The sequence below is a fragment of the Chiloscyllium plagiosum genome, chromosome 8, assembly GCF_004010195.1.
Source record: "Chiloscyllium plagiosum isolate BGI_BamShark_2017 chromosome 8, ASM401019v2, whole genome shotgun sequence".
Taxonomy (NCBI): Eukaryota; Metazoa; Chordata; class Chondrichthyes; order Orectolobiformes; family Hemiscylliidae; genus Chiloscyllium; species Chiloscyllium plagiosum.
Window position 1 is genome coordinate 104,115,331 of NC_057717.1, and position 24,785 is coordinate 104,140,115.

Here is a 24,785-nt window from a genome sequence, read left to right on the forward strand (position 1 = left end):
GGAAACCCATGCAGACACGGGGGAGAATGTGCAAACTCCACACAGACAGTTGCTCGAGGCGGGAATCACACCCAGGTCCATAGCACTGGGAGGCAGCAGTGCTAACTACTGAGCCACCATATAGTGAAAATTTTTCAATGTCACCACACAAGGTACCATCTTAGATCGAAGTACCCAGGTACAAAAACTTAAGAACAAAGTAGAAAAAAAAGAACAATGTTAAAAATCACAGAATACCGTAAAAAAAGTTATAAGTTAGACATTATAGTCCTTCTTAGTATTAGGTGGAAAAATAAGGAAATAAAGCTAAAGGTTAAACCATTGCAATCTTTCTGAAGTGCATAGCCATGGTGGGACAGCACTTCTTCCAAGGGCTCTATCTCCTCCTCTTTGTCATGCTTTCCCCACGCTGGCTTGATCTCCCCTACTCTCGACTACTTCTGGCTCTGGCCATGACCAGGATCAGGTCTCACACAGTTGAGAGGTTCTCTGAGATGGCCCATCTCTCCTTTGCAGCTATACTTCTGGGTCCAGGTGTCCCTGTTACATAGTGTGTCCAGTGGTATACACCCTCCCCTCTCACCAATGCCTCGTGTGATTGGTGGGCACCACAGGAACTGAAGTACATGAGGGCACTTGTGAGAATGCTACTCCCTGTAGCAGGGAGAGGACATTTAACCCCTGAACCTGACCTGTATTTAATGATATCATGGCTGATCTTTGACCAAACTCCACACTTTTTTATTTCAAAACTATACTTTATTAATAGACAAAAAGTATGTAGTCACTAAAGCAGTGCAGAAGCATATGAAGAAAACAAACAAACATTGAGGTGGACTCTATCCAACACATGAACCAAAGGCATCTCTTACTTGTACAAGTATACTTGTATACTACCCATGCCTGTCTTTGACCCATGACATCGAACACATTTAGTTAACCAGTTTCTCTTGTCATTGTCAGCAACCACTGGCTAACGAGAATGATTATTTACTTTGGAAATTCCCTGTAACTGGTAAAAGATCTGAAATTATCAGTTGATTGATTATCAATTACCATTCATTGAAGAAAGTTCCAAACACCTCCTGCATTGTTAATTTCATTCTTAATATTTGGGCTATGCCCCCTCTCTGTAGACTATGCAAATAGAGTAGAAAAGGAAACTATCTGCTCCTCTTCATTAAAGCTTCCAAATAAATCATTCCTTAACCTTTTAAATTCTAGGGAATACAGCCCTGTTCAAGATCTTACACACTTCAGTGAAATACCCCTTGACTCTTTTAAACTTCAGGGGAAACAAGCCCAGCTATGACAACCTATGGTCATGAGACCACTTGCTGACTTTAGTTATTTTTGTTATTTCAAAAGTATACTTTATTCACAAAACATATCTTTGTAAATATACACAGTCATAAAGGTTGTCATACTGTTCTGTACAGTTAGCATATTGGGGCAACAAACAAACAGGACCTAACGGGCACGTTTCCACACAGACGGTGATATGCTTATGGAATGTGCTGCCCGAGGAACTGGTGAATGACTTGGTTAGGGACAAAAAAAACCTGCAGTTGCTGGAATCCAAGGTCGACAAGCAGTAGGCTGGAAGAGCACAGCAAGCCAGGCAGCATTAGGAAGTGCAGAATCGAATCGAATTGAATTCAATTTATTGTCATGTGGACTGAGGCATAGTGAAAAGCTTTATCTTATGAACAATACAGGCAGATCCTACAGTTAAGTAGCATAGGTAAGTAAATAATTGGTAAACAGCGGCAAAAACAAAAACACAGGGAAAGGGGAAATGTTAAGAGTTTGTGAGTCCATTCAGTATTCTATCAACAGTAAGATAGAAACATGTATTCAGGCTTCTGTACCTTCTGCCCGATGATACAGGTTGTAGAAAAACATTGCCAGGGTGGGATGGATCTTTGAGAATACTGGCAGCCTTTCCTTGACAGTGGGCCTGGTAGGTGGATCCTATCGATGGGAGGTTGGCCTTTGTGATTGTCCGGGCCGAGTTCACCATTCTCTGTAATCATCTCTGATCTTGAATGGTACAGTTGCCATACCAGGTAGTGATACATCCAGATGGAATACATCCATCCAGGATACGTCCACTTTTGGTGTGGCACGGTGGCTCAGTGGTTAGCACTACTGCCTCATAGCACCAGGGTCCCAGGTTCGATTCCAGCCTCGGATGACTGTCTGTGTGGAGTTTATACATTCTCCCCGTGTCTGCGTGGGTTTCCTCCGGGTGCTCCGGTTTCCTCCCACAGTACAAAGATGTGCAGGGCAGGTGAATTGGCCATGCTAAGTTGCCCATATTGTTAGGTGCATTAGCCAGAGGGAAATGGGACTGGGTGGGTTACTCTTCGGACGGTTGGTGTGGATTTGTTGGGTCAAAGAGCCAGTTTCTACACTGTAGGGAATCTAATCCAGAAGTCAACGTTTCACGTGTAATCCTTCTTCAGGAGGAAGTGGCGGAGGCTGGTACAATTACAACATTTCAAAGGTGTCTGGATAGGTATAAGAACAGGAAGGGTTTAGAGGGACATGGGTAAATGCTGGCAAATGGGACTACATTAATGTAGGATATCTGGTCGGCATGGACGAGTTGGATTGAAAGGTCTGTTTCGATGCTGTACAGCTCTATGACTCTATTTGAGTTTGACTCTAACCCAACAAGCTCCACGTATCCATCTAGTAAACACTCCTCCCCTTCCTTAAATAAAGTGCAGATCAGCAATGGAGACATGGGCTTACCACAACGCTCTCTCACCAGTGCTGCCAAAAGTTGCTCTCTCTCTCAACGCAGGGCTCTGAGCATGAGAATGAAGCCATCTACCCCATTGTTGCTGCCCTCCCTCTTGCCCGGGAGAGAAGTTGGGGTTTGGGGGGAAGGTGTTGGAAGCAGAGAAGCAATTCCTTCCTTTAGGGACACGGGGAGGTGAATGAATGAAAGCCGAAAGAACAGCAGACGCTTTAACTCAGAACAAAATCGCTGCAGAGACTCAGCGGGCCCGGCAGCATTGGTGAAGAGGATATGAGGAGAAACTTCTTCACCAGAGAGTGGTGGGTGTGTGGAATGCTCTGCCCCAGAGGGCAGTGGAGGCCCAGTCTCTGGATTCATTTAAGAAAGAGTTGGATAGAGCTCTCAAAGATTGTGGAATCAAGGGTTATGGGGATAAGGCAGGAACAGGATACTGATTAAGCATGATCAGCCATAACCACATTGAATGGTGGTGCAGGCTCGAAGGGCAGAATGGCCTACTCCTGCACCTATTGTCTATAATGGAGTTAACATCTCGGGTGCGGAGACCCTTCCTCGGAATGTATGAATGAATGAATGTGATGTGACGCTGTGTCTGTGAGGGGGCGGGGAGGATGGGAGAGTAGCCCCGCCCACGGGGTGGGGCTTGAGGAGGGGAAGGGAAGTGACGAGGCATGGAATGTTCCTGAAAGTTCGAGCAATTTTGTTGAAAGTGTTGCGGAGAGACGGCGAGAGCGGTGGGCCTTGGGTGAGTGTGCCTCTGGTCGCTGGGTATCCGATTGTATCCAGGCCGAGGGGAGTTCCCCCCCAAGTGGATACATTGGGCGGGCGGGTGGATGGATGAGCGAATGTATCCTTTTCTGTCCCGGAGCCAGGCGCCCGGATACATTGTTTCCCCCTCGCTGGGAGGTGCGGGCTTAGGCGCTGGGTTTGAGGGGGCACTGCTGTTGGGGAGGGATTTGTGCCAGTTATCTGGCGGAATACCTTACGTTGTGACAGCCCTGTGGGATGGAGACGACACTCTCTCCCCATCCTGGTCACTTTCCAAAAGAAGAACAGGCCCTCGAGTCTAAGGTACCTTCTATATAATCATGCAAAGGGTTAAAAAAACTAATTGTCTCTGTGTGTCTATCTCTCTACATATGTGTGTCTCTCTGTCTGTCTGTGTCTCTCTGTCTCCACCACCCCCCTGTAATAAATTGGGGTTAAGTTGGGTTTTTTTAATATATGGATGTAGCCCATTCTGGCAGTAAACCTGAATTAAGGGGTCTTTACAAACCCCACCCCCTCCACCAACAACAAAATTCCTTCTCCTGCTAAGGTGCAGAGCAACTTGACAATGACTGATCAGCTGTCAGATCTGGATCCCAAGCTAACATAGGGATCAGAGCCGGAAAGAGAAATTGCTGGAGGGACTCCAGTGGGTCTGGCAGCATCTGAGGAGAGCTGAAAATGTGTTGCTGGAAAAGCGCAGCAGGTCAGGCAGCATCCAGGGAACAGGAGAATCGACGTTTCGGGCATAAGCCCTTCTTCAGGAACCTTCCTGAAGAAGGGCTTATGCCCGAAACGTCGATTCTCCTGTTCCCTGGATGCTGCCTGACCTGTGCTTTTCCAGCAACACATTTTCAGCTCTGATCTCCAGCATCTGCAGACCTCACTTTCTCCTCCAGCATCTGAGGAGAGACAACAGACTTGGTGTTTGAGTCCTGCTGAAGTGAACTGAAATGGGTAATGACACCAGTTTGCTAGTGAACCTAGGTCAGCACTTGGTTGGATCTCCATGCATTGAGTTTCTTAGCTTCTGATTTTGTTTTTTTTTGAGGTAGGGGTGATGTTGAAAGGTCAAACTATTGTGGTTTTGCTTCTTTTCCCTCCTGTCTCTATTTGACCCAGTGTTCTCTGCAACCCCATTGATAAAGGACTCAGATGTACAGCATGGAAACAGCCCCTTTGGTCCAACTCCATCCACGCTGACCAGATATTCTAAATTCATTTAGTCCCATTTGCCAGCACTTGGCCCATATCCCTCTAAACCCTTTCTATTCATGTACCCATCCAGATGCCTTTTAAATTTGTAATTGTACCAGCCTCTGTCACTTCCTCTGGCAGCTCATTACATAAACGCTCCACCCTCTGTGAAAAAGTTGCCCCTTAGGTCCCATCTAAGTTTTTTTTTCCCCCTCATCATTAAACCTATGCCCTCTAATTCTGGACTCTTTCCCCCTGCCAGGAAAAACACCTTATCTATTTACCCTATCCATGCCCCTCATGATTTTATAAACCTCTATAAGGTCACCCATCAGTTTCCGACGCTCCAGGGAAAATAGCCCCAGCCTATTTAGCCTCTCCCTATAGCTCAAAGCCGTCAACCTTGGCAACATCCTTGTTCATCTTTTCTGAACTCTTTGGATTGCAAAGGGCCTCCTAAGCTCGGTCCAGAGGACCTCTGTGCCTGTTTCTGTGCTGTATGACTTTGACTCTGTCTCTCCCATTGTAGTTGTGTATCTGTTATTAGCAACAACTCGAGGTTTCCTGTAATGTCATCAGATCTGAATGAAGTAGAAACTGTGGGGATGCTGTTGACTTGTGAAAGGAGAGATAGAAGGGTGAACTAGACCAGAGTCTGGGTCTTGGATTAGTGGTGCTGGAAGAGCACAGCAATTCAGGCAGCATCCGAGGACAGGCAAAATCCGAGGACAGGATGCCTGTCCTCGGATGCTGCCTGAACTGCTGTGCTCTTCCAGCACCACTAATCCAGAATCTGGTTTCCAGCATCTGCAGTCATTGTTTTTACCAGAGTCTGGGTCTTGTGGAGGTGTGTGAATGGCCATGGGGAGGTTGAGAAGGTTCATTGATCCTTGTGTAGTGAAGGACACAGTTTATAAAACGTTGAAGGGCATGGATGGAGAGGGTGAATAGTCAAGGTCTTTTCCCCAGGGAAGGGAAGTCCAAAACTAGAGGGGCATAGGCTTAAGGTGAGAGGGGAAAAATTGAAAAGGGACCTGAAGGGCAATTTTTTCACAGAGGGTGGTACGTGTATGAAATGAGCTGCCAGAGGAAGTGATGGAGGCTGGTACAATGACAACATTTAAAAGGCATCTGGATGGGTATATGGATAGGAGGGATATGGGCCAAGTGCTGGCAAATGGGACTAGATTAATTTAGAATACCTGGTCAGCATGGACGAGTTGGATTGAATGGCCTGTTTCTGTGCTGTTCAGTTCCATGGCAATGTCAGTGGCAACACTAGCAGGTTTGGATCAAAAACCTGAACTGCTAATGGGTGGTGGGCAAGGAAAAAGTTATTTATCTCGCACCATGCATGCCCAGCATAACTATGGTAAGGACCAAACTCTGCTGTTTTTATAGTATCAAAGTTGGTCGAAGGAAAGTTATTGGCTACGGCACTGGAGAGAACCACCCCTGATTTATTTTCAAAATGTTGGTTTGTTTTTTAGCTCTGTGGGTTTGTTTGAAAGACAGTTGCAAAGTGACGTGTTGAACCACGTGATGTGAACTTGAAGCAGAAATACAGAAGGAATTTTGACACAGCGATGTTCGAGGTATCTGGTCCAGACAGTAAAGAGCTAATGGGATCCATGACCAAGTGGAACATTAGCTAGGAGGTGGAAGGTAGAGGGATGTTTCTGTAGCTGGTGGTCTGTTTCCAGTGGGGCTCCTTGCTGTTCATGGTGTGCATTAATGATTTGGACTTAAATATAGGGAGAATGATCAAAATTCAGGCTGTAAATAGCGAGGAAGATGGCCATAAATGGCAGGAAGACATCTGTGAACTGCTCAGGTGGGCAAAGTAGTGGCAAATGGGATACAGCACAGAAAATACACTTGGGGATGGCTAGCAAGGCAAGGGGTTATGATTAGATTAGATTCCCTACAGTGTGGAAACAGGCCCTTCGGCCCAACAAGTCCACACTGACCCGAAGAGTAACTCCCCCAAACCCATTTCCCTCTGACTAATGCACCTAACGCTACGGGCAATTTAGCATGACCAATTCACCTAACCTGCACATCTTTGGACTGTGGGAGGAAACCTGAGCAGCCGGAGGAAACCCACGCAGACACAGGGAGAGCGTGCAAACTCCACACAGACAATCACCCAAGGCTGGAATCGAACCTGGGACCCTGGTGCTGTGAGGCAGCAGTGCTAACTACTGAGCCACCGTGCTGCCCAGTTGTCCAATCTTGTAAATCGTAGCATGCGGGAAGTATTAAAGATCAGAAGGACCCTGGCATGCATGTTCACAGATCCATGAAGGTGATGGGGTAGGTAGGTAAGTTGGTTAAGAAGTTATATAGGATACTTGCCCTTATTAGCTAAGGCATAGAATGCATGAGCAAGGAGACTATGTATAAAACACTGGGTAGGCTACAATTGGAGTAATGTGTGCTGTTCTGATCAGGTTTAATTGGAAGCACTAGCTTTCGGAGTGCTCTGAAAGCTAGTGCTCCCAATTAAACCTGTTGGACTATAACCTGGTGTTGTGATTTTTTTTAACTTTGTACACCCCTGTCCAACACAGGCACCTCCAAAACATTCTGATTAGAACATTATTGGGACAATGTGATTTGCTCTAGAGAGGATGCAGAGGAGATTTACCAGGATGATGCCTGGACAGGAAGGTCTGAGCTATAAGCAAAGATTGGATGATCTGGGGCTGTCAGGGGCAAGTAGAAATGTACTGTATTAGGTTATGAGGCGTGCCATTAGGGTGCATAGGAAGATATTTTTCCTGTTGGTAGAGGGTATCAATTACCAGAGGAACTTGAATTTAAGGTCAAAGGCTAAGAGGGGAATATTTTTTGCTGAGGGCGGTGGGAGTTTGGAACTCATTCCTGGAAAAGGTTGGTTGGGTCAGAAACTCACCATGACATTGAAGCAGTATTTAGATATACAATTGCATTGCCATAGCCTCCAGAGCAATGGGCCAAGAACCAGAAACTGGGATTAATGCAATCAGGTCATTTGAGTTGTGTGGAAACAATGGGCCATACAGACTCTTACTGTGGTAGAAACATCTAGGAGTCTGAGTAAACTTCTTGAATGTTTTGCTTAATTGGAGAGGTTGAATTATTTGTAATGGTAGAAAGGGAAGTATTGTATATACGACAATGAGTTCGGATAGTAACTGAAAGTCGATGAGCTGACTAGTCCGTTCTCTCATCTTCGCTTTCCTTTCCAATCTTGTATAATTGGAAGGGTGAGGCTGTCGCTCTGCAGTTAGACTGTATTTGAATATTTTTATCTATTGGCAGTGAACCCCATTTCCTTATTGAACGTATCTATTTTTGCTTCCTCCTGATGCTTAACTCGCAACTTGTATTTAGATAGCACCTTTTTGCATAGTTTTAAAAACAAAACCCAAGGTCCTCCACATAAGCAGGATCAGATGAGGTTTGACACACAGTTGCACAGGAGATATACTAGGACAGGTGACCAAATGTTTGATGACAGAGATAGGTGTTAATAAGCATCTTGAAGAGACAGAGAGGGTTAGGGAGAAAATTCCCCCAGTGTTTAGGGCTTGGGCATCTGAAAGTACTGTTGCTGATGGAGGTCCAGAGGAAACTAGGATTATCAGATTACCAAAATTTGAGATTATCAGGCTTAAGTAAATGTAGGATACGGAGAGAAAGTGGGAACAGGTACTGAATTGGATTCTCAACCATGATATTGAATGGTGGAGTGGGTTCCAAGGGTTGAGTAGCCTACTCCTATTTTCAGTGTCTAAGGTCACACTGGCGAGGCCAGGTTTTTCCTTGTTCATTCACAAGATGAGTGTGACTAACAAAGACAGCACTTACTGTATTTCTTATTATCCTTGAGCAGTGGGTGGTGAGTTGCGAGTCATTTATCTGCGAAGAAACGGTGATGTCCAGGTCTGAATGGTGTATGGCTTGCAAGGGAAATGGAAGGTGATGGGCTTCCCGTGTTTGCTGCCCTTCATCTTCGAGGTGACATAACATATTGGTTTGAGGGGGAACTGTTGAAGGAGTTGGTGAGTTGCTGCAATGTATCTTGTAAATTGTACACATTGCAGTATGTGTGTGTTGGTATTGAAAATAGTGGATTGTATGATCAAGTGGGTTGCTTTGTCCTGGATGGTGTAGAGCTTCAAGTGTTTCACCCAGTGGCTGCTGGTTTGACATGTTGTAAATATTAAAATGGCAATCCCTTTTTGAAGGTAAAGGGAGAAAGTTGATGCTTGTAAAATTACAGTGAATTAATTCCCTTTGCTGTCATGTTTGAACTATTTCTTTCATGGGTGGGTGTCTCCTGCAATGTGAAATAAGCAGTGACCTTGTATAATGGAGCCCCAAACAGAACTGTCTTTTTTTTTATATATAGCAAGACCTAGTGGATGGTTAAATGATATAAATGCTTTCTACTAGTGATAATGGCATATAATGCCATCTTGATTATTTAAGATGTTGATTCTGGCTTCAGAGAGACATTGAATTGGTGGTTTGAGTGGTGCCTGTATTCAGTATGCCACGTTTGAGTTTTATATTTTGTGCTGGTAGATCTATCTTGGGGAGAAGGTACAGAAGCCTGAACACGTGCGCACACATGAGCGCATGCACACGCATGTTTCAAAACAGTTTCTACCCTCCTGTTGTTAGAATACTGAATGGACTCTCAAACTCTTAGCATTCACCTGTAGCTATGTTTTGGTTTTTGCTGCTGTTTACCTATTATTTATTTATCTATGCTACATAACTGATCTGCCTGTATCGCTCACTTTTCACTGTGCCTTGGTACACTTGACAATAAATTCAATTCAATTCAATAATATATTTGGGGATGGTTACCAAATATTCATGTGGGTGTTTCCTGCAAATGTAGGCACACCCCACCCAATGCCTCTGGAAGGCGGTCAGACTACACAAAGGAAGGAAAAGTGCCATCGTTGCTCAAACTTGATTAAGAGCAGAAGCACATTTTTTAAAAAGTCATCAAATATTGACATTACCAAGAGGTTGTCCACAAAACTATTGACTTCAGATTTTCTGATTTGGTCTTAACTTGTGTAGATAATTTGATTTTTCACCCCTCTGCTTTTTAGAAAAGTGAAATTAATGAGGAGAATCCAAATGTTAATTCCTGAACTCCCCAGGCAGAACCGAATTCCATGGGAGCCCTGCGCCATAAGTGAGATTCAGATGTGAAATTGCTTTAAATGCCAGATAGTTAAATATCCTTTGGACTACAAACCCAAGGACTGTTGTAAAAATCTGATATTACGCAAGGTCATTTTAGTTTTCCACACACTAACTAACCTTTGACCCCTAAAAAAAAAACAGTATCAAGTACAAAAATTGCCACATGGACTCAGGCTATCCATCCCAAAGAGGCTTTCTTGGGCCTGGGAACACTCGCCTTTCTAAACATTTCAGTTTATCTCCTGTCACTTATCCAAACCAATCTTCAACATGGGATTTTCTGAAGTGTTAGCACACACCCTAGGCGAATAAATCCCATGCACACTGATTCTGTCTGTACAAACCCCACACCCCCACCATTCAGTTTTGAATTGAGGATGGTACAGTGGCTCAGTGGCTTGCACTGCGGTCTCAAAGCGCCAGGCACCTGGATACAATTCCACCTTCAGGCAGCTGTCTGTGTGGAGATTACACATTCGCCCTGTTTCTGATGGGTGCTCCAGTTTCCTTCCACAATCCAAAGATGTGCAGGTTAAGGTGGATGGGCCATGCTAAATTGCCCTTAGTGTCCAGGGATGTGCAGGTTAGGTGGATTAGCCACGAGAAATGTAAGGTTACGGGGTCGGGTAGGGGGTAGGTCTGGGCAGGTAAAAACAACGACTGCAGATGCTGGAAACCAGATTCTGGATTAGTGGTGCTGGAAGAGCACAGCAGTTCAGGCAGCATTCAAGGAGCTTCGAAATCGACGTTTCGGGCAAAAGCCCTTCATCAGGAATAATGGTCTGGGCAGGATGTACGTAGGGTCAGTGTGGCCTCAGTGGACTGAATGGTGTGTTTCCACACAGTGGGGGATTCTGTTCTCCTCCTATGTCATACCCAGGCAATCCATTCAAATATGATTTGGGAATAAAAACCCTTCATGTCCTGCCACATTACCTGTTCCTATTAATTGACTTACTATTCATTTCTTAACACACTGCTAACAGCTCGCCTTATTGAGAATTCCTCTGTCCATATTTAAATATTCTTTCACAGGATGTGGGTATTATTGCCCGTCCATCCCTAAGAAATTAGTGCAGGACGTGATCACAAATTGCAGTCTGAATTATTTTCCCCAGTTCAATAGAAATGTTAAGCACCACCACCCCCCCCCATGCCCCAAAAAGGCCTTTTTTGAAAAATCTAAATGAATATATTTAATGATAGTTTAAAAGAATCTATACGTTTATTGGAAGGTTTCCATAACTCCCAATGTGACCTGAATTTCAGATTGTTAATTTGACTGCTGATTTTTGAGGATTGTGCAATACAGAGTTTTGTAATTTGTAATAAGGTGTTGCCTGAACATGAAACAAGACTGAACTTCAGATCCAATGGTTTCTGCCCAGTGGCTTTTATTTTCCTATCATTTTGCAGACCATGTAGGTCAGGGTGTGGGGCTGCAGTGCATCATCAGTGAGGGATAGGCATCACCAAGCACCATCACTATTCATGCCCCTTTGTGACTGTGTGCAATGATTTCAAAAGGCAAGTCACGCTCTTATTGAATTCCTCTTCAAAAGAGTTGATCGGGCTTATTGAAGAGGAAAGTGCAGGAAGACATGGTCTTTTCTCATTCTAACTTGATATTTCAAATTTAATTTTGAAAGGACTGTACACCAGCTCAGTGGTTAGTATTTGCTGACTCACAACGCCAGGGACCCATGTTTGATTCCAGCCTTAGGCGACTGTGTGGTATTTGCACATTCTCCACATGTCTGTACATGTGTTTTCTCTGGGTGCTCTGGTTTCCTGTCACAGTCCAAAGACATGCAGGTTAGGTGGATTGAACATCCTAAATTGCCCATAGCGTCTAGGGTTGTGCAAACTGGGTGGATTGGCCATGGGAAACGCAAGGTTACAGGGATGGGGTGGGATGCTCTTTGGAGGGCAGTGTGGACTCAATGGGCTGAATGGCTTGCTTCCACAGTAGGGATTCTAAGAAGTAAATGGCAATAACAGGTAAATTGTTGGGATTAGCAAGAAACTTTGGTGGGTGAGTGGGGGAGGCTGGTGATGGCAGAGGTAGAGGTCTTTCTGTGTGATGGTAATTCCTCTAGCTTGGACCAGAAGGCCTTAGTTCAAATTGTCCTTGTGCATAACACATCTGAACAGGTTGATTGAAAGTATCTAACAGGGAAACTGGTGGGAATTTGTGACTGAACACATCTGCAGTTGGAAAGAAGCTAAGAGATGGATAAGGAATCTCCCAAAAATATTTATTCTCTTTGTTGGAACTCCCCCCAAAGGTTGGTGGAAGCCAGGGCCATGTATGTTTTTAAGACTAGGTAAATAGGTACTGGATTGACCAGAGAGTTTGAGTATTGAGGATAAACACGAATGTGGAGTTGAGAGGCTGCAGTCACATCAGCCATGATCTTATTGAATGGCAGAGAGAGCTCAAGGAGTGGTTGGACACTCTCCATCTGCCCCTTATCTGTATGTTGGTATGTTACTCAGCATAGTCCAGGAGTCAAACTGGTGACCGCATCTGCTTGCCTCAGTGTTGCTAAACTGTGGGAAGATCAGTTCCTGTGATGAGTTTCGTTCACACCCATTCCACCCAGCTCAATCTTCCCCCACATTAGCAGATTTTTCCCCTTGGTGTGTAACTAGCCTGGCTGCTGTTGCATGTGTCCATTTTCCACCTCATCCATTCCCTGCATTAGCAAGTTTCACTTTCTTACCCAAAGTTTCTACTGAATTCCCTCTTGGATTCATTAGTGACTGACTCCTTATTTGTAATTCCTAACTTTGGTCTCCCCAAGCAAGTGAAAATATCTCCCTCAGACTCTTCCAGAATTATGTGAAAGTGAGGACTACAGATGCTGGAGATCAGTCAAGATTAGAGTGGTGCTGGAAAAGCACAGCAGGTCAGGCAGCATCCGAGGAGCAGGGAAATCGATGTTTCGGGCAAAATATTGTATTTATTTATTTACTTATTTATTTGTTGTATTTATTCATATGGAACGCTATCTTACCTGGCCACAAGTCTTGCTTCCTTGGGTCATTCTAGAAATTTCCTCTTGTGCAGGTAAATCACTTTCACATTGCAGTCTGGAAATTGATAGTACAGCTGTTTCTGCCTGATGAGAACAACAGCATTCTCAGTTCCATTTAATAACCAGCACCGTAATGGACTTGTTCAGACCTGTTACGTACCTCTGCAGCAGGTGGGAATTGAACTTGGGTCATCTGGCCTACAGACAGGGACACTACCACTGCAATTAAAAATCCTTATGCTCAGAAATATAAACCTGTTCAAATATAGTGAGACCAACATCTAGGATCGCACTTGGTTCTTAATTAAATGCAAATGAGCTGCTAACTGATCCTTGTGGGTCTCTTTTTATTGAAGTCTCAAGCTGGTTGCTGCTTAGCTTCTAGTGAACAGTTGCAAGTAATCTATAATCACTTTAGAATTAGGTCATGTGTACAACTATAGGAGTGCATTGAAAAGTGTACTATGTTGCCATTCTTTATGCTATATTAAGTACATAGATATAAAGGTACCAAGGTACAAAGTAGAAAAATAAAGAATCTAAGTTCAATACTCCAGTCCTCAAGTGCTTAGCCATGCTGGGTACGCACTCCCTACCACGGTTTGATCTCCCCTGCGCTGGACACCTTGACGTTGCTGATCTCCCCACAGAAGGTAAGTAGGTTAAAGGAGAAAACAAAACTCTGAAAGAAGAAATGAAAGTAAAAGCAGATGGAGCAGCTGAATTCCAGGCAGGAGCCTGCACGCTGCCGCCATCTTGGAAATTAAGTGTGGGGCTTTTGTGGCATTGTCCCTACCTCTGGGCCAGGAGGTCTATGTTCACCTTCCATCTGCTCTAGAGGAGTGTCATAACCTGTCTGAACAGGTTGAATAAAAAAAAATTGCTTGTGCTGGTCAATAACTTGGTTCAGTAAATATCTTTACCTGTTGAGTGTGAAAGGTGTCTGTTCCGATACACATTCAGTGCCATAGTTTGGGGGGTGGGCGTTGATGCTGCATTACCAGAGGGGTTTCTTATGGTGTAACCAGGGCTTTATCTACCAGCCCAGGTGAAATAACCAAAGAAGTCCCTCAACCATCCAAAGATAATTTGGATTAAGTTGGACATTGAATCCCGTTCTGTTGGCGGATTTGAGTTAGCTTACAAAATGCTGGCTTCAATTCAAGGTTAATTTAATGGATGTGGTCCTTTCCTTGGAACAGCCCGAGGGGCGTACAAGGATTTATGTCCGTGCCAGTATTTAATTCCATAGTTGTCAACTTCATAGAATCTCCCTGATACAGAAATCTTCACAATATCACATGGCAAATACTTGGCACTGACTAAGGATCTTTCCAAAAAACAATAAGCCTCAAGATGTTACGACATGTGCAACCAATAGTGGAAAGGGTACAAGAGGTTTATAAGTCAACAAACATCCTGTATCCATTTAAGGACGATTATAAATCTGAACTGAAAGTGCTCGTCACTCTGAGACCATAGAGACATACAGCATGGAAACAGACCCTTCGGCCCAACTCACCCATGCTGACCAGACTTCCGAAACTGAACTAGTCCCATTTGGCCCATATCCCCCTCAATCCTTCCTATTCCTGTACCAATCCAGATGCCTTTTAAATGTTGTGTCTGTACCTGCATATACCACTTCCTCTGGCAGCTCGTTCCATATATGCACCACCCTCTGATACATTGCCCTTCTGATCCCTTTTAAATTTTTACCCTCTACCTTAAACCGTCTACGTTTGGACTCCCCAACCCTGGGGAAAAGACCTTGGCTATTCACCTTATTTTTACCCCTCATGATTTTATAAACCTCAGCCTCCTACACTCCAGGGGGGGAGAAAATAATCCCAGTCTATCCTTGCACCTCGAGCCTTCCAGTCTTGGTAACATCCTTGTACATCTTTTTTGCATTCTTTGCAGGGTAACAGAACAATCTTTCACATTAGGTAAGCTGTGTCCCCTTGTTCTCTCCCACAAGGAGAAACATCCTTTCAAAATCCATGTGGAGTGACCTCAGGATTTTGTAGGTTTGAGACACCTTTTCTTGTCCTGACCCTTTGCTGATGCCTTAGTTCATCATGTAAGAGAATCTTTTGTTTCTGTTGTGCTGTACACGGCCACAAGGTGTTCCCTGCTACCTTGTTGTAATGCAGGAAACACAGCAGCCAGTTTATGCACATCAAACTCCCACAAACAGCAATGTGATAATGACCAGAAAATTGCTTATGCTGGCTGAGGAATAATTCTTGGGATCTTTCACATATGGCCTCGCAGGTAAAAGGGGCCTCCTGTACTGCATGAAATGCCAAATAAATTGAGCTGAGCTCTCCGGAGCAGGGCCTGAATGCAAGGCCTGAGCCACAGTGACATCTGCCGAAACCACTTGCTCTCTCACTGGTCAAGTGCAGTGGGTGACTGTTGGAACTATTTGACTGCACTGGTGGAGCAGGGAAATGGAGAGGGAATAGTGTTCCTGTGGTACTGAGATGGCGTTGGAATGCTGACCTAATATATTACCTTTCCACTTCTGTAGGTAGAAGATGGGGAAGGATTATTATAAAATCCTGGGCATTAATAAAGGAACAGCAGAGGAAGATATCAAGAAGGCATACAGGAAGCTAGCCCTTAAGTACCATCCTGACAAGAACAAATCTCCAGATGCAGAGGAGAAGTTCAAGGAGATTGCTGAGGCTTATGATGTCCTGAGTGATCCCAAGAAACGAGAAATCTACGATCAATATGGCGAGGAAGGTAAGGGATGTTTAATCTGACCTGGCACACTCCTGTTCAGGTGGTGTAGTCTGACTCATGTACTTTTTGGACTTTAGTTGTATCACAACAAACAAGTTTGAAAAGAAGTAATTGTGTTTCACATCACCTGATGTTCAGGAATCTGATTAAAGTGGCAAAGATAGCTCTTGGGAGCAGGAGAAGGCCATTGAGCCCCTTCAATATGCTCTGCCATTCAACCTTCTTATCTGCCTCCATTCCATTTTCCTGCACAATCTCCATATCCCTTGATGTCTGGAAATCTATCCATGTTGAACATTTTCCAATTGTTGTCCTTCACTTGAAAATTAAGATTTGAATCTACAACTTTGTTGGTAGAGTTGTTCTCTCCATCAGAGTGGACAGCTTTTGGAATGGGTGGAACACAGGCTGTTCTGCTGTCATGTGTGTTTCTGCAATGAGAATTTGCTGTAACGCAATTGACAAACTGGGGACTAAAGTGCAAACTTTTAAAACATCTGCTAGCTGTCATGCAATTACATCGTCAGCACTTTAAGCACTATTTCTAAAGCACGATTTTTTCTATAATGCAGGGTTGCACCAGAATGCAGCCTCACATTAGGCTAAATTGTCCGTAGTGTTAGGTGAAGGGGTAAATGTAGGGGAATGGGTCTGGGTGGGTTGCGCTTCGGTGGGGACTTGTTGGGCCGAAGGGCCTGTTTCCACACTGTAAGTAATCTAAACTGACTGTATTGTAGACGTAACAAGAGAAGTCATCCAGATACTACAACAAGGGAAGGTAGATGATTGCTTTGGGATATTGTGAGTGAGCCATTGAGGAATGCTGCCTGGACTGGAGGGCTGTCTTATGAAGAAAGGTTGAGGAGACTAGGGCTTTTCTCATTGGAGCGAAGAAGGATGAGGCTTGACTTGACAGAAGTTTACAAGATGATGAGAGGCATAGCCAGAGACTTTTTCCCAGGCGGAAATGGCTATCACAAGGGGGCATAATTTTAAGGTGATTGGAGGAAGGTTTAGGGGAGATGTCAGAGGTCAGTTCTTACAGAGAGAGTGGTGGGTGCATGGAATGCATTGCCAGCAGTGGTAGTGGAGTCAGATACATTAGACATTTAAGCGATTCTTTGCTAGGCACATGGATGATAGTAAAATGAATGTATGTATGTTAGTTTGATCTTAGAGTAGGATAAAAGGTCGGCACAACATCAAGGACTGAAGGGTCTGTACTGTTCTATAAAACTGTTGGCATCAGTTGCATTGCACTGGTAACAGGGCAGGGCTGGTCTGTAGGCATTTTCACCTTGAACTTTTTGCTGTGGTTATCAAAATACAGAATGGGTGTATGTTTTTAATAAGGTTCAGAATTGCACCCAGCATCTCTCCAACTCAAAATAGAGGTGAAAGCCTTTGTATGGTGCCTTTAATTGCTACTTTAGGTTTTGGATGTTGCATGTGCATAGAGCTACCTGAATGTAAGTGATTCACTGCAGAACATAATTAATATGCAAGCCAGGTGGCAAAAACATCAAAATCCTCTGGGTCAGTGGGCAGATGCAGCTTTCAACTCTCAGCAGTATTCCATGGCAAAGCATTCACTCTGATAAAAGCAGGCTACTAATCAGATTTAACAGCATAAATATTCTAATGGAAGAACTGAGCTACACTTGCTCAGGATGAGAAGACTTGAGTGAAAATTTCTCACTATCATGTCGAAAGTCCTGAGCATCATTGCCCTGTGCTTGCCGACCTACGTTGGTTCCTATCCCAATAATTTATCAATGTTTAAATCATCATCCCGCAATTATCTTATCCTTCACTGTATTTCTGTTTTCCTCCAGCTCTACAATCTTTCTGCGCTTGTGCGTTGAGCTCCAATTCAAGAGTATTTCACTGGATGCAGAGCCATTCAAACCGCTCCGAGTGTAAAAGGCTCTCTCTAAATGCAATTTTGTTTTTTTACCCTTTTCTCCGCAACAGAATAGCTGTAACTAATAGCAGAGCCCATAAACGTTGCACTGCCTGTAATCAGCTAACTCAGCACTGACCCAAAATTGAACTATCATCGTTCCTGCTGTCCTTCCAGCACTTGCCTTGCGTTGCGATACCCATCCGACTGAGGAGAGTTAACCACGTGCTTTGTCCACATCAGCCTTTCACTGTGAGCTTCCTTTTCATTGTTGGATGCTGTTGACTGAATAAGACCACTGCTGGTCAGCAATTGGAAACACAAACAAATTGAATTCCTTGTTTCAGGGACAGATGGAGCGTACATCAGCTGAATATGTGAATACCTCCCTGCCACAGTACTAATTGTAATCATAGCTTTCTTTGCAGGAAGACAAGTAATGTTTCATCTGAAGCAGCCTATTTTTCCAGCGACAGGTCAGATCACGTGAACCTACGGAGTAATTGGGGGAAACTGTTCACTGCATCCTCCCTCACAATGATACAAGAGTTCTGTTAATAGATGCTGCTAAGGAGCATTCGGTTGGGGGGGGAGAAGAAGTGACCAGTCAGCCCCTGAAGCCTGCTTTGGCATTGAGTTAGATCATGGTTGATCTGCATCTTGACATTATTTTTAACTGTCTTGGTTTCATGTTCCTAACAAAGATGTGTACTCGGATATGAAATCTTTTCGATTAAGTTGCACTGCATTAACTTGCCCTGGTGCCTTAGCATCTTTCAACCCAAGACTTCTACTCTCTAGGATGACGCCCTCTACAATGAAAAGAATGCGCATTGAGAGATAGGCTGACATGGACAAAACTTGTGGTTAACTCTCCTAATATGTAGGAACACCATCCCCTGCAGCTTGCCCCTCCAAGCCACTCGCCATCCTGACTGTAAATGCATCACTATTTCTTCACTGTTCCTGGATCAGAATGCTAAAACTGCTTCTCTAACAGTGCTGCACCAATGGACAGTGGTCTCAGCACCATCTTCTCCAACTCAATATAGGGATGAACAATAAAGGCTGGTCCTGGCAGCAATGCCTATGTTCCCTGAACTAACTTTTTTTTCCCAGTGGCCACCTCTGCTTTCCCCAGTATATTGCAGGGAGAGGGAATTCCAGATTTTCAGGATCCTTTGGGTGAGGAAGTCCCAACATCATCCCTGAACATGCTGGTTCTAATTTGAGCTATACTGGACATTTGGCGCACCTGTGCTGGCAGTACCACTTGGTGCAAGAGCTCACCAACATTGGTGAGGGTGACCATGGAGAATAAGTATCTGATTGGTGTTGCCTGTGGCGCTAAATTTGGATGGATCTCCTCAGCAAAACAAGAGGCAAATATACTGAAATCTTTTAGTACATATTAAACTGACTGACAAGTATCTGAGCTATACTGTATCTTTACCACTTGAAATTTATCTTGATCATAGGCTGTATTCAACACTGATAGTTACCTTATTTAACTGTTGTCATAGAAGGTGAGCCTGGTGTGAACATGATGTAGATAACACCATCCAGACAGGAGGACCTCTAAGCCACTCTTCAGATCCTTCAGCACATCCTCTTCTCCCTAAAGTTTCACTCCTAGGTTGCTAAATTTGAAAGTGTGGGTTTGAGATCTGAGAAGGAGCTTTCCGTAATGCTTTCCAGATGATTGTGTATAAGTGGTGAGTTTAGGTGCTCAGTAACTGGAGGCAAGTGGATCAAGTAGAAGTGTTAAACTTTAACTTGATCGGGGGTTTCCAGAGGATGAGCCATGAAGATGAACACATGTGACACCTGTCTTTTATAGTCTAGTGTCTATGCCAGTGCACAAATTGTTTGTTTTGTTGAATTTTATTAAATGCAGAGAGAAATCATTAAAGCTATTCTCTGTTCCCTAGCTATGGACTCTATCCCCCTGTTTCTCTCTAACCATTGCCTTGCAGTTGAATCAGGATGTTTGATATCCAATTTGACTCCATGGAGAGCTTCCAACCGTATATTCTGTCTTATCAGCAATATTGCCAATCTCTGCCCTGTCTCCCACCATATCTGCTGCTAAAACTCTCATCCACATTTTAGTTGCTCAAACTTAATCTCCTTCTGATTAGTGTCAGTAGTCACTTCCCATAAAATGCTTGTGGACAGTCCCCTTTGTTTAGTGGTTATTAATGAGTAAGGTTGTTTCTCTGGGCAATGATTAGTGGACACCAACAGCCAGTTTATAACAATTTTTAACTGGTTTGCAGTTTCTCCTTGTCCCTGCCACCTCTGGGTTCAGTCAGTTCATCATCTTGATAGTGATATTCTCAATCTATCTGCTGATTTTTCGGCATTTTCAAAAACTTGTATCTGTTTTTCCTCCGACTCCCTCCCCCGTCTGCTTTAGGGCTTAAGGGTGGTGGAGCTGCAGGTCCCAATGGCACCAACTTCCAGTACACATTCCACGGGGACCCCCATGCTGTGTTTGCTGAATTCTTTGGCGGAAGGAACCCATTCGACATTTTCTTTGGACAGAGAAATGGCGAAGAAGACATGGAGATTGACGATGATCCGCTGAGCTCTTTCAGTGGCTTCGGCATGGGTGGCATGGGGAACATGGGCGGCATGTCTGGCTTTCACCGAACGCGGGGCACTGCTAAGAAGCAGGACCCTCCTGTCATGCATGATCTGAAGGTTTCCCTGGAGGAGATCCTCACCGGCTGCACCAAGAAGATGAAGATCCGGCGGAAGCGGCTGAACCCTGACCGGCACACGTCCCGGCAGGAGGACACCATCCTCACCATTGAAATCAAGAAAGGCTGGAAGGAAGGGACAAAGATCACCTTCCCCAAGGAGGGCGATGAAACTCCCAACAATATTCCTGCCGATATCATCTTTGTGCTCAAGGACAAGCCACATCCAGTCTTCAAACGGAACGGGTCTGACATCATCTACCAAGTGAGGATCAGCCTCCGGGAGGTAGGTGCTGTTTTTGTATCGATACTTTTTGGTGGAGTTGCAGTGGGGGGGTCTGAGCACTCACCTGTGGGAGATTTCTATTCTCTGGAGAGACGATAGAAGCTGGATTGGTTTTTCTTGGAGCAGAGTGGTGATTTAATCATGTGGTTCAGAATTATGAAGAGGTTTTTGACTGGGTAAGTAAGGAGTCAGTGTTGCCAATGGCAACTAAAGGGCATGTTTAAGACAATTGGCAAAGGTCACAAATAGAAGAAAAACAAGATTTTTTCTTGTACAGTGAGTTATGATCTGGAATGTGCAGTCTGACAGGGAGGATGTGAATATTTCAAGGAAACTTAGGGCTGTAGAGAATGAGCAGCTGTTCTGGAACAAATTTGTGTAATGCACTGAATTAGCTCCCTTTGTGCTTTTGGGATTACATTTTAAAACACATGTTTTTCTTTTAAAATTGTTATCCTTCTGTGGCCTTGCTCCACCTAAACAAAACAGTTAGCTGCTTCAGCCCTACATCACTTTCCAATGTCTCCACGCTCTTCTGACTCTTACCTTATAGAGTATCATTGGTTTTCAATCTTTGACATTCTGTATCTTCAGAAGCTTACATGCTCTCACTCCTAGAGTTCCCTGTCTAGACTTTGTCTTTCTACTCTCTCCTCCTCTGAGCTTTTGGTCACCTCTCCTAACATCATTGGGTATCAAGTTCTTGTCTGTCTGCTTCTGGCAGGTCTTGGTATGTTGCTTGGCGATATATGAATGCAAGTTGTTGAGAGGTTATTCCCGTTAAACCTCCGCGTGGGCAGGTGCGTAGCTAGTTTTGGATATAGGTTTGTTCGCTGAGCTGCAAGGTTCATTTCCAGACATTTAGTTACCCTACTAGGTAACATCTTCAGTGGGACTCGGGCGAAGCAATGCTGAAAATTCCTGCTTTCTATTTATGTTTTCTTTGGGTTGGTGATGTCATTTCCTGTGGTGGTGATATTTCCTGTGGTGACATCACCAACCCAAAGAAAACATATAAATAGAATGCAGGAATTTTCAGCATTGCTTTGCCTGAGGCCCACTGAAGATGTTACCTAGGGTAGGGTAATGAAACATCTGGAAATGAACCTTCCAGCTCAGCGAGCAAACCTACATACAAAACCTCAACCTGAGCTACAAATCTTCTCAAAACTCGTGGGTAGCTAGTGTCACGTTACTAAGGACCCCTGTTTCTTCTGCTGTTTCAGGCGCTTTGCGGTTGTACGTTATCTATCCCGACACTGGATAAGAAAACCCACATGATGGCTTTCAAGGATGTTATTCAGCCAGGCTCGCAGAGAAGGATAGCATCCGAAGGACTGCCACTGCCAAAACAACCAGACCGCCGCGGCGATTTGGTGATCGAGTTCCATGTGCGATTTCCTGAAAACCTGTCAAACGCCACAAAGGAAAAGCTCAAGGAGCTACTGCCACTGTAACTGTGACAGAAACCTTGGAGCCCAGTGATTATGGGAATGGGGCAGACAAAGAAAGAAATAGTATTTTAGTGGACTACGGCTGGTAGCTTGTGGTCTTAAAGTAACAACCCTAACTTGAAAGATTTACTGTTGAGCGAGTTGCTTGATGGGCTTTTTTTTTTAAAAAAATCTATATTCAAGTCTTTACATAATTGAAAACTGGTCTACAAATTATACCTGCAGAAGACTGCATCACCAACTGTTCAATCCCATATGTTCTGTTCAGTGTAAATAATACATCCATTTGTAATCAAATAATATGCAGCATTAATAGTATTTGCCATTCTATTCAAATATTGACTGTCTGTAACTCTTTGTTAAAACAATAAATCATTTTTCTTTTTATCAAACAAACTTATTGATTTTTTTGTTTTAGTCCTGTTCCAACATTTTTAATCAAAAATATGTTTCCCTTTCAGGTAAGCAAAATGATGGACATTGTTTTATTTTTAATTGCCCTTGATCTTTTTGCAGGCATCTTTTTTGAAGATATTTCCTAATCAACCTGTTCAGAGATGTTGTTATCACCTGTGGAGCAAGGTGGGACTTGAATCCAGGTCTCCTGGCTGAGAGGTAGGCTCATTTACCACTATACCACAAGAGCCCAACAACTTTCCTGAACCACTGCACTCATTGTGGTGAACATGCTTCCATAAGGCTTATTAAGAAGACAGTTTCAGTATTTTGACCCAATTACTAAAAGAACAACGTCCATCAAGCCAGGAAAGAATGTGACTTCCAGGGGACAGTTTGAAGGTGATGCATCTGCTGTCCTTGCCTCTGAGGTGTTGGAGGACAAAGGTTTGGAAGGTGCTGTCCAAGGAGTGTTGACAAATTGCTACAATGCATGTTGCAAATAGTACATGTCGGCACAAAGGAAAGAGTGGGATTGTTTAAGATTCTTCAGAGCTGTACCCATTCTAAGCAAATGGAGAATATTCCATCACATTTCTCATTCCTGCTTTGCCAGTGGTGGACAGGTTTAAGAAGGGCAAGCAGTTATGCACTCATTGCAGATTAACTAGCTTCTCACCTATTACAAGAAAATGGTGATGTTGTGTCATTTTTTTAGAATGCAATGAATCTATGGTGTTTTACCTTTCTTCCTCAAATGAAGGGAAGAACTTGCTTTCTGTATTGCAGGAAGAGGTAGCTGTCCCACAATGATGGAGGGTGGAGTGAGAAAGTAGTTTGAGAATGATTGATTTATCTAGGTCAACTGCTTCAGTATCACCATGTGATCTTGCATATCCAACTGAGAATCTCACTACAGCTTTGGTTCTTTGTAGGAGTGACCAAGAAAGTTTAATGGATGGTGTCTTTGTCGCCTTCTGTAGGTATCAATAATAAATGCAATGTCAGTGGAAGTAACTTCATTTCAAAAGCTCTTTTGCCAACCTCCACTGTTTGGGCTTGAAGTTGATTAACTGTTCAGGTGTACAAGTTCACCTGTCCACTATTGACAGAGCACAAAGCCTGTCCATAATCTACAAGGCACAAATCAAGAGTTTGGTGTAATACTCCCCACTTGGCTGGATGGGTGCAGCTCCAACAACACTCTAGAAGCTTGACACCATCCAGGACTAAGCATCCAGCTTGTTTGGCACCACATTCACAAATATCCCCATTGCTTCCACCACCGACTGTCAGTAGCAGTAGTGTATACTATCCACAAGATCCTTAAGACAGCGCCTTAATTTCCAAATCCACAACCACTTTCTTCTAGAATGAAGAAAATACATGAACACCACCACCTGCAAGTTCCCCTCCAAGCCACTCATTGTCTTGACTTGGAAATATATCGCTGTTCCTTCACTGTCGTTGGGTCAGAATCCTGGGATGGTAGGTCAACCTACAGCAGGTAGACTGCAGCAGTTTAAGAAGGCAGCTCACCATCACCACCTCAGGCAACTAGGGACAGGTAATAAATGCTGGCTAGCCAGTGATGCCAATGTTCCACAAGTGAATAAACAAATATCTGACACAAGTGGTGACAATTCATTCATATAGCACAATGGTTAGCACTGTTAAGTGCCAGGGACCGGGTTTGATTCCTGCTTCGAGTGTCTGTCTGAATGGTGTTTGCACCTTTATCCCCAGTGTTTCTGACTAGCGCACTGGTTTCCTCCCATAATACAAAGTCATCTCTATGATTCTCTATGTGCAGGTTGGGTGGATTGGCCATGGAAAATTGCCCTGTAGAATCCAGAGATGTACAGGCTAGATGGATTAGCCATGGGAAACGAAGATTATGGAATAGAGTGAGGGGCTGGATCTGGGTGGGATACTCTTTAGTGGTGATGTGTGGATTCGATGGGCCAAGTGGCCTCTTCCTGCGCTGTTGCAATTCCGTGATATACCAGTATCATTACAAGGAACAAGGGATTATGGCATGTATATGTGAATATAGTTAACGGTTTACTTGTTCCAATGTGTAAGAGAAACTGCACATTTATTCTAAAGCACTTATCCTAATCTAACCCTCTGATCTACTTCATTGCAATTTATAAATTTAAGGCTAATCTGTGTTTTTAATCACAAAGTTTGAGCCTCTTTTTATTCTGTACTGTCTGCTGACTGTACCAGTGTTGGTCAACAGTGCATTATCAAGGATTAGCACAATACTTGGGACTGGTCTTTAAATTTGATGG

General features: G+C 43.9%; 1 protein-coding gene across 2 annotated transcripts; it reads left to right on the plus strand.

Moving 5' to 3' along the window:
* The first annotated feature begins 3,410 nt into the window (after positions 1-3,410).
* LOC122552281 (dnaJ homolog subfamily B member 1-like) lies at positions 3,411-22,370 on the plus strand. 2 transcript variants are annotated; one of them, XM_043694977.1, is made up of 4 exons: positions 3,411-3,515; positions 15,527-15,744; positions 20,067-20,638; positions 21,865-22,370. In XM_043694977.1, the coding sequence occupies exons 2-4, from the start codon at positions 15,534-15,536 to the stop codon at positions 22,093-22,095; spliced, it is 1,014 nt and encodes a 337-aa protein (XP_043550912.1). In that variant the 5' UTR covers positions 3,411-3,515; positions 15,527-15,533; the 3' UTR covers positions 22,096-22,370. The 2 variants fall into 2 exon arrangements, with proteins under 2 accessions (XP_043550912.1, XP_043550913.1); XM_043694978.1 differs by lacking the exon at positions 3,411-3,515 and adding an exon at positions 3,646-3,841.
* The last annotated feature ends 2,415 nt before the right edge of the window (positions 22,371-24,785 follow it).

Coding starts and splice junctions, on each gene's coding strand:
- LOC122552281 (XM_043694977.1), top strand. CDS start 15,534: ATGGGGAAGGATTATTATAAAATCCTGGGCATTAATAAAGGAACAGCA. Junction 15,745..20,066: donor CGATCAATATGGCGAGGAAG/GTAAGGGATGTT, acceptor CGTCTGCTTTAG/GGCTTAAGGGTGGTGGAGCT. Junction 20,639..21,864: donor TGAGGATCAGCCTCCGGGAG/GTAGGTGCTGTT, acceptor CTGCTGTTTCAG/GCGCTTTGCGGTTGTACGTT.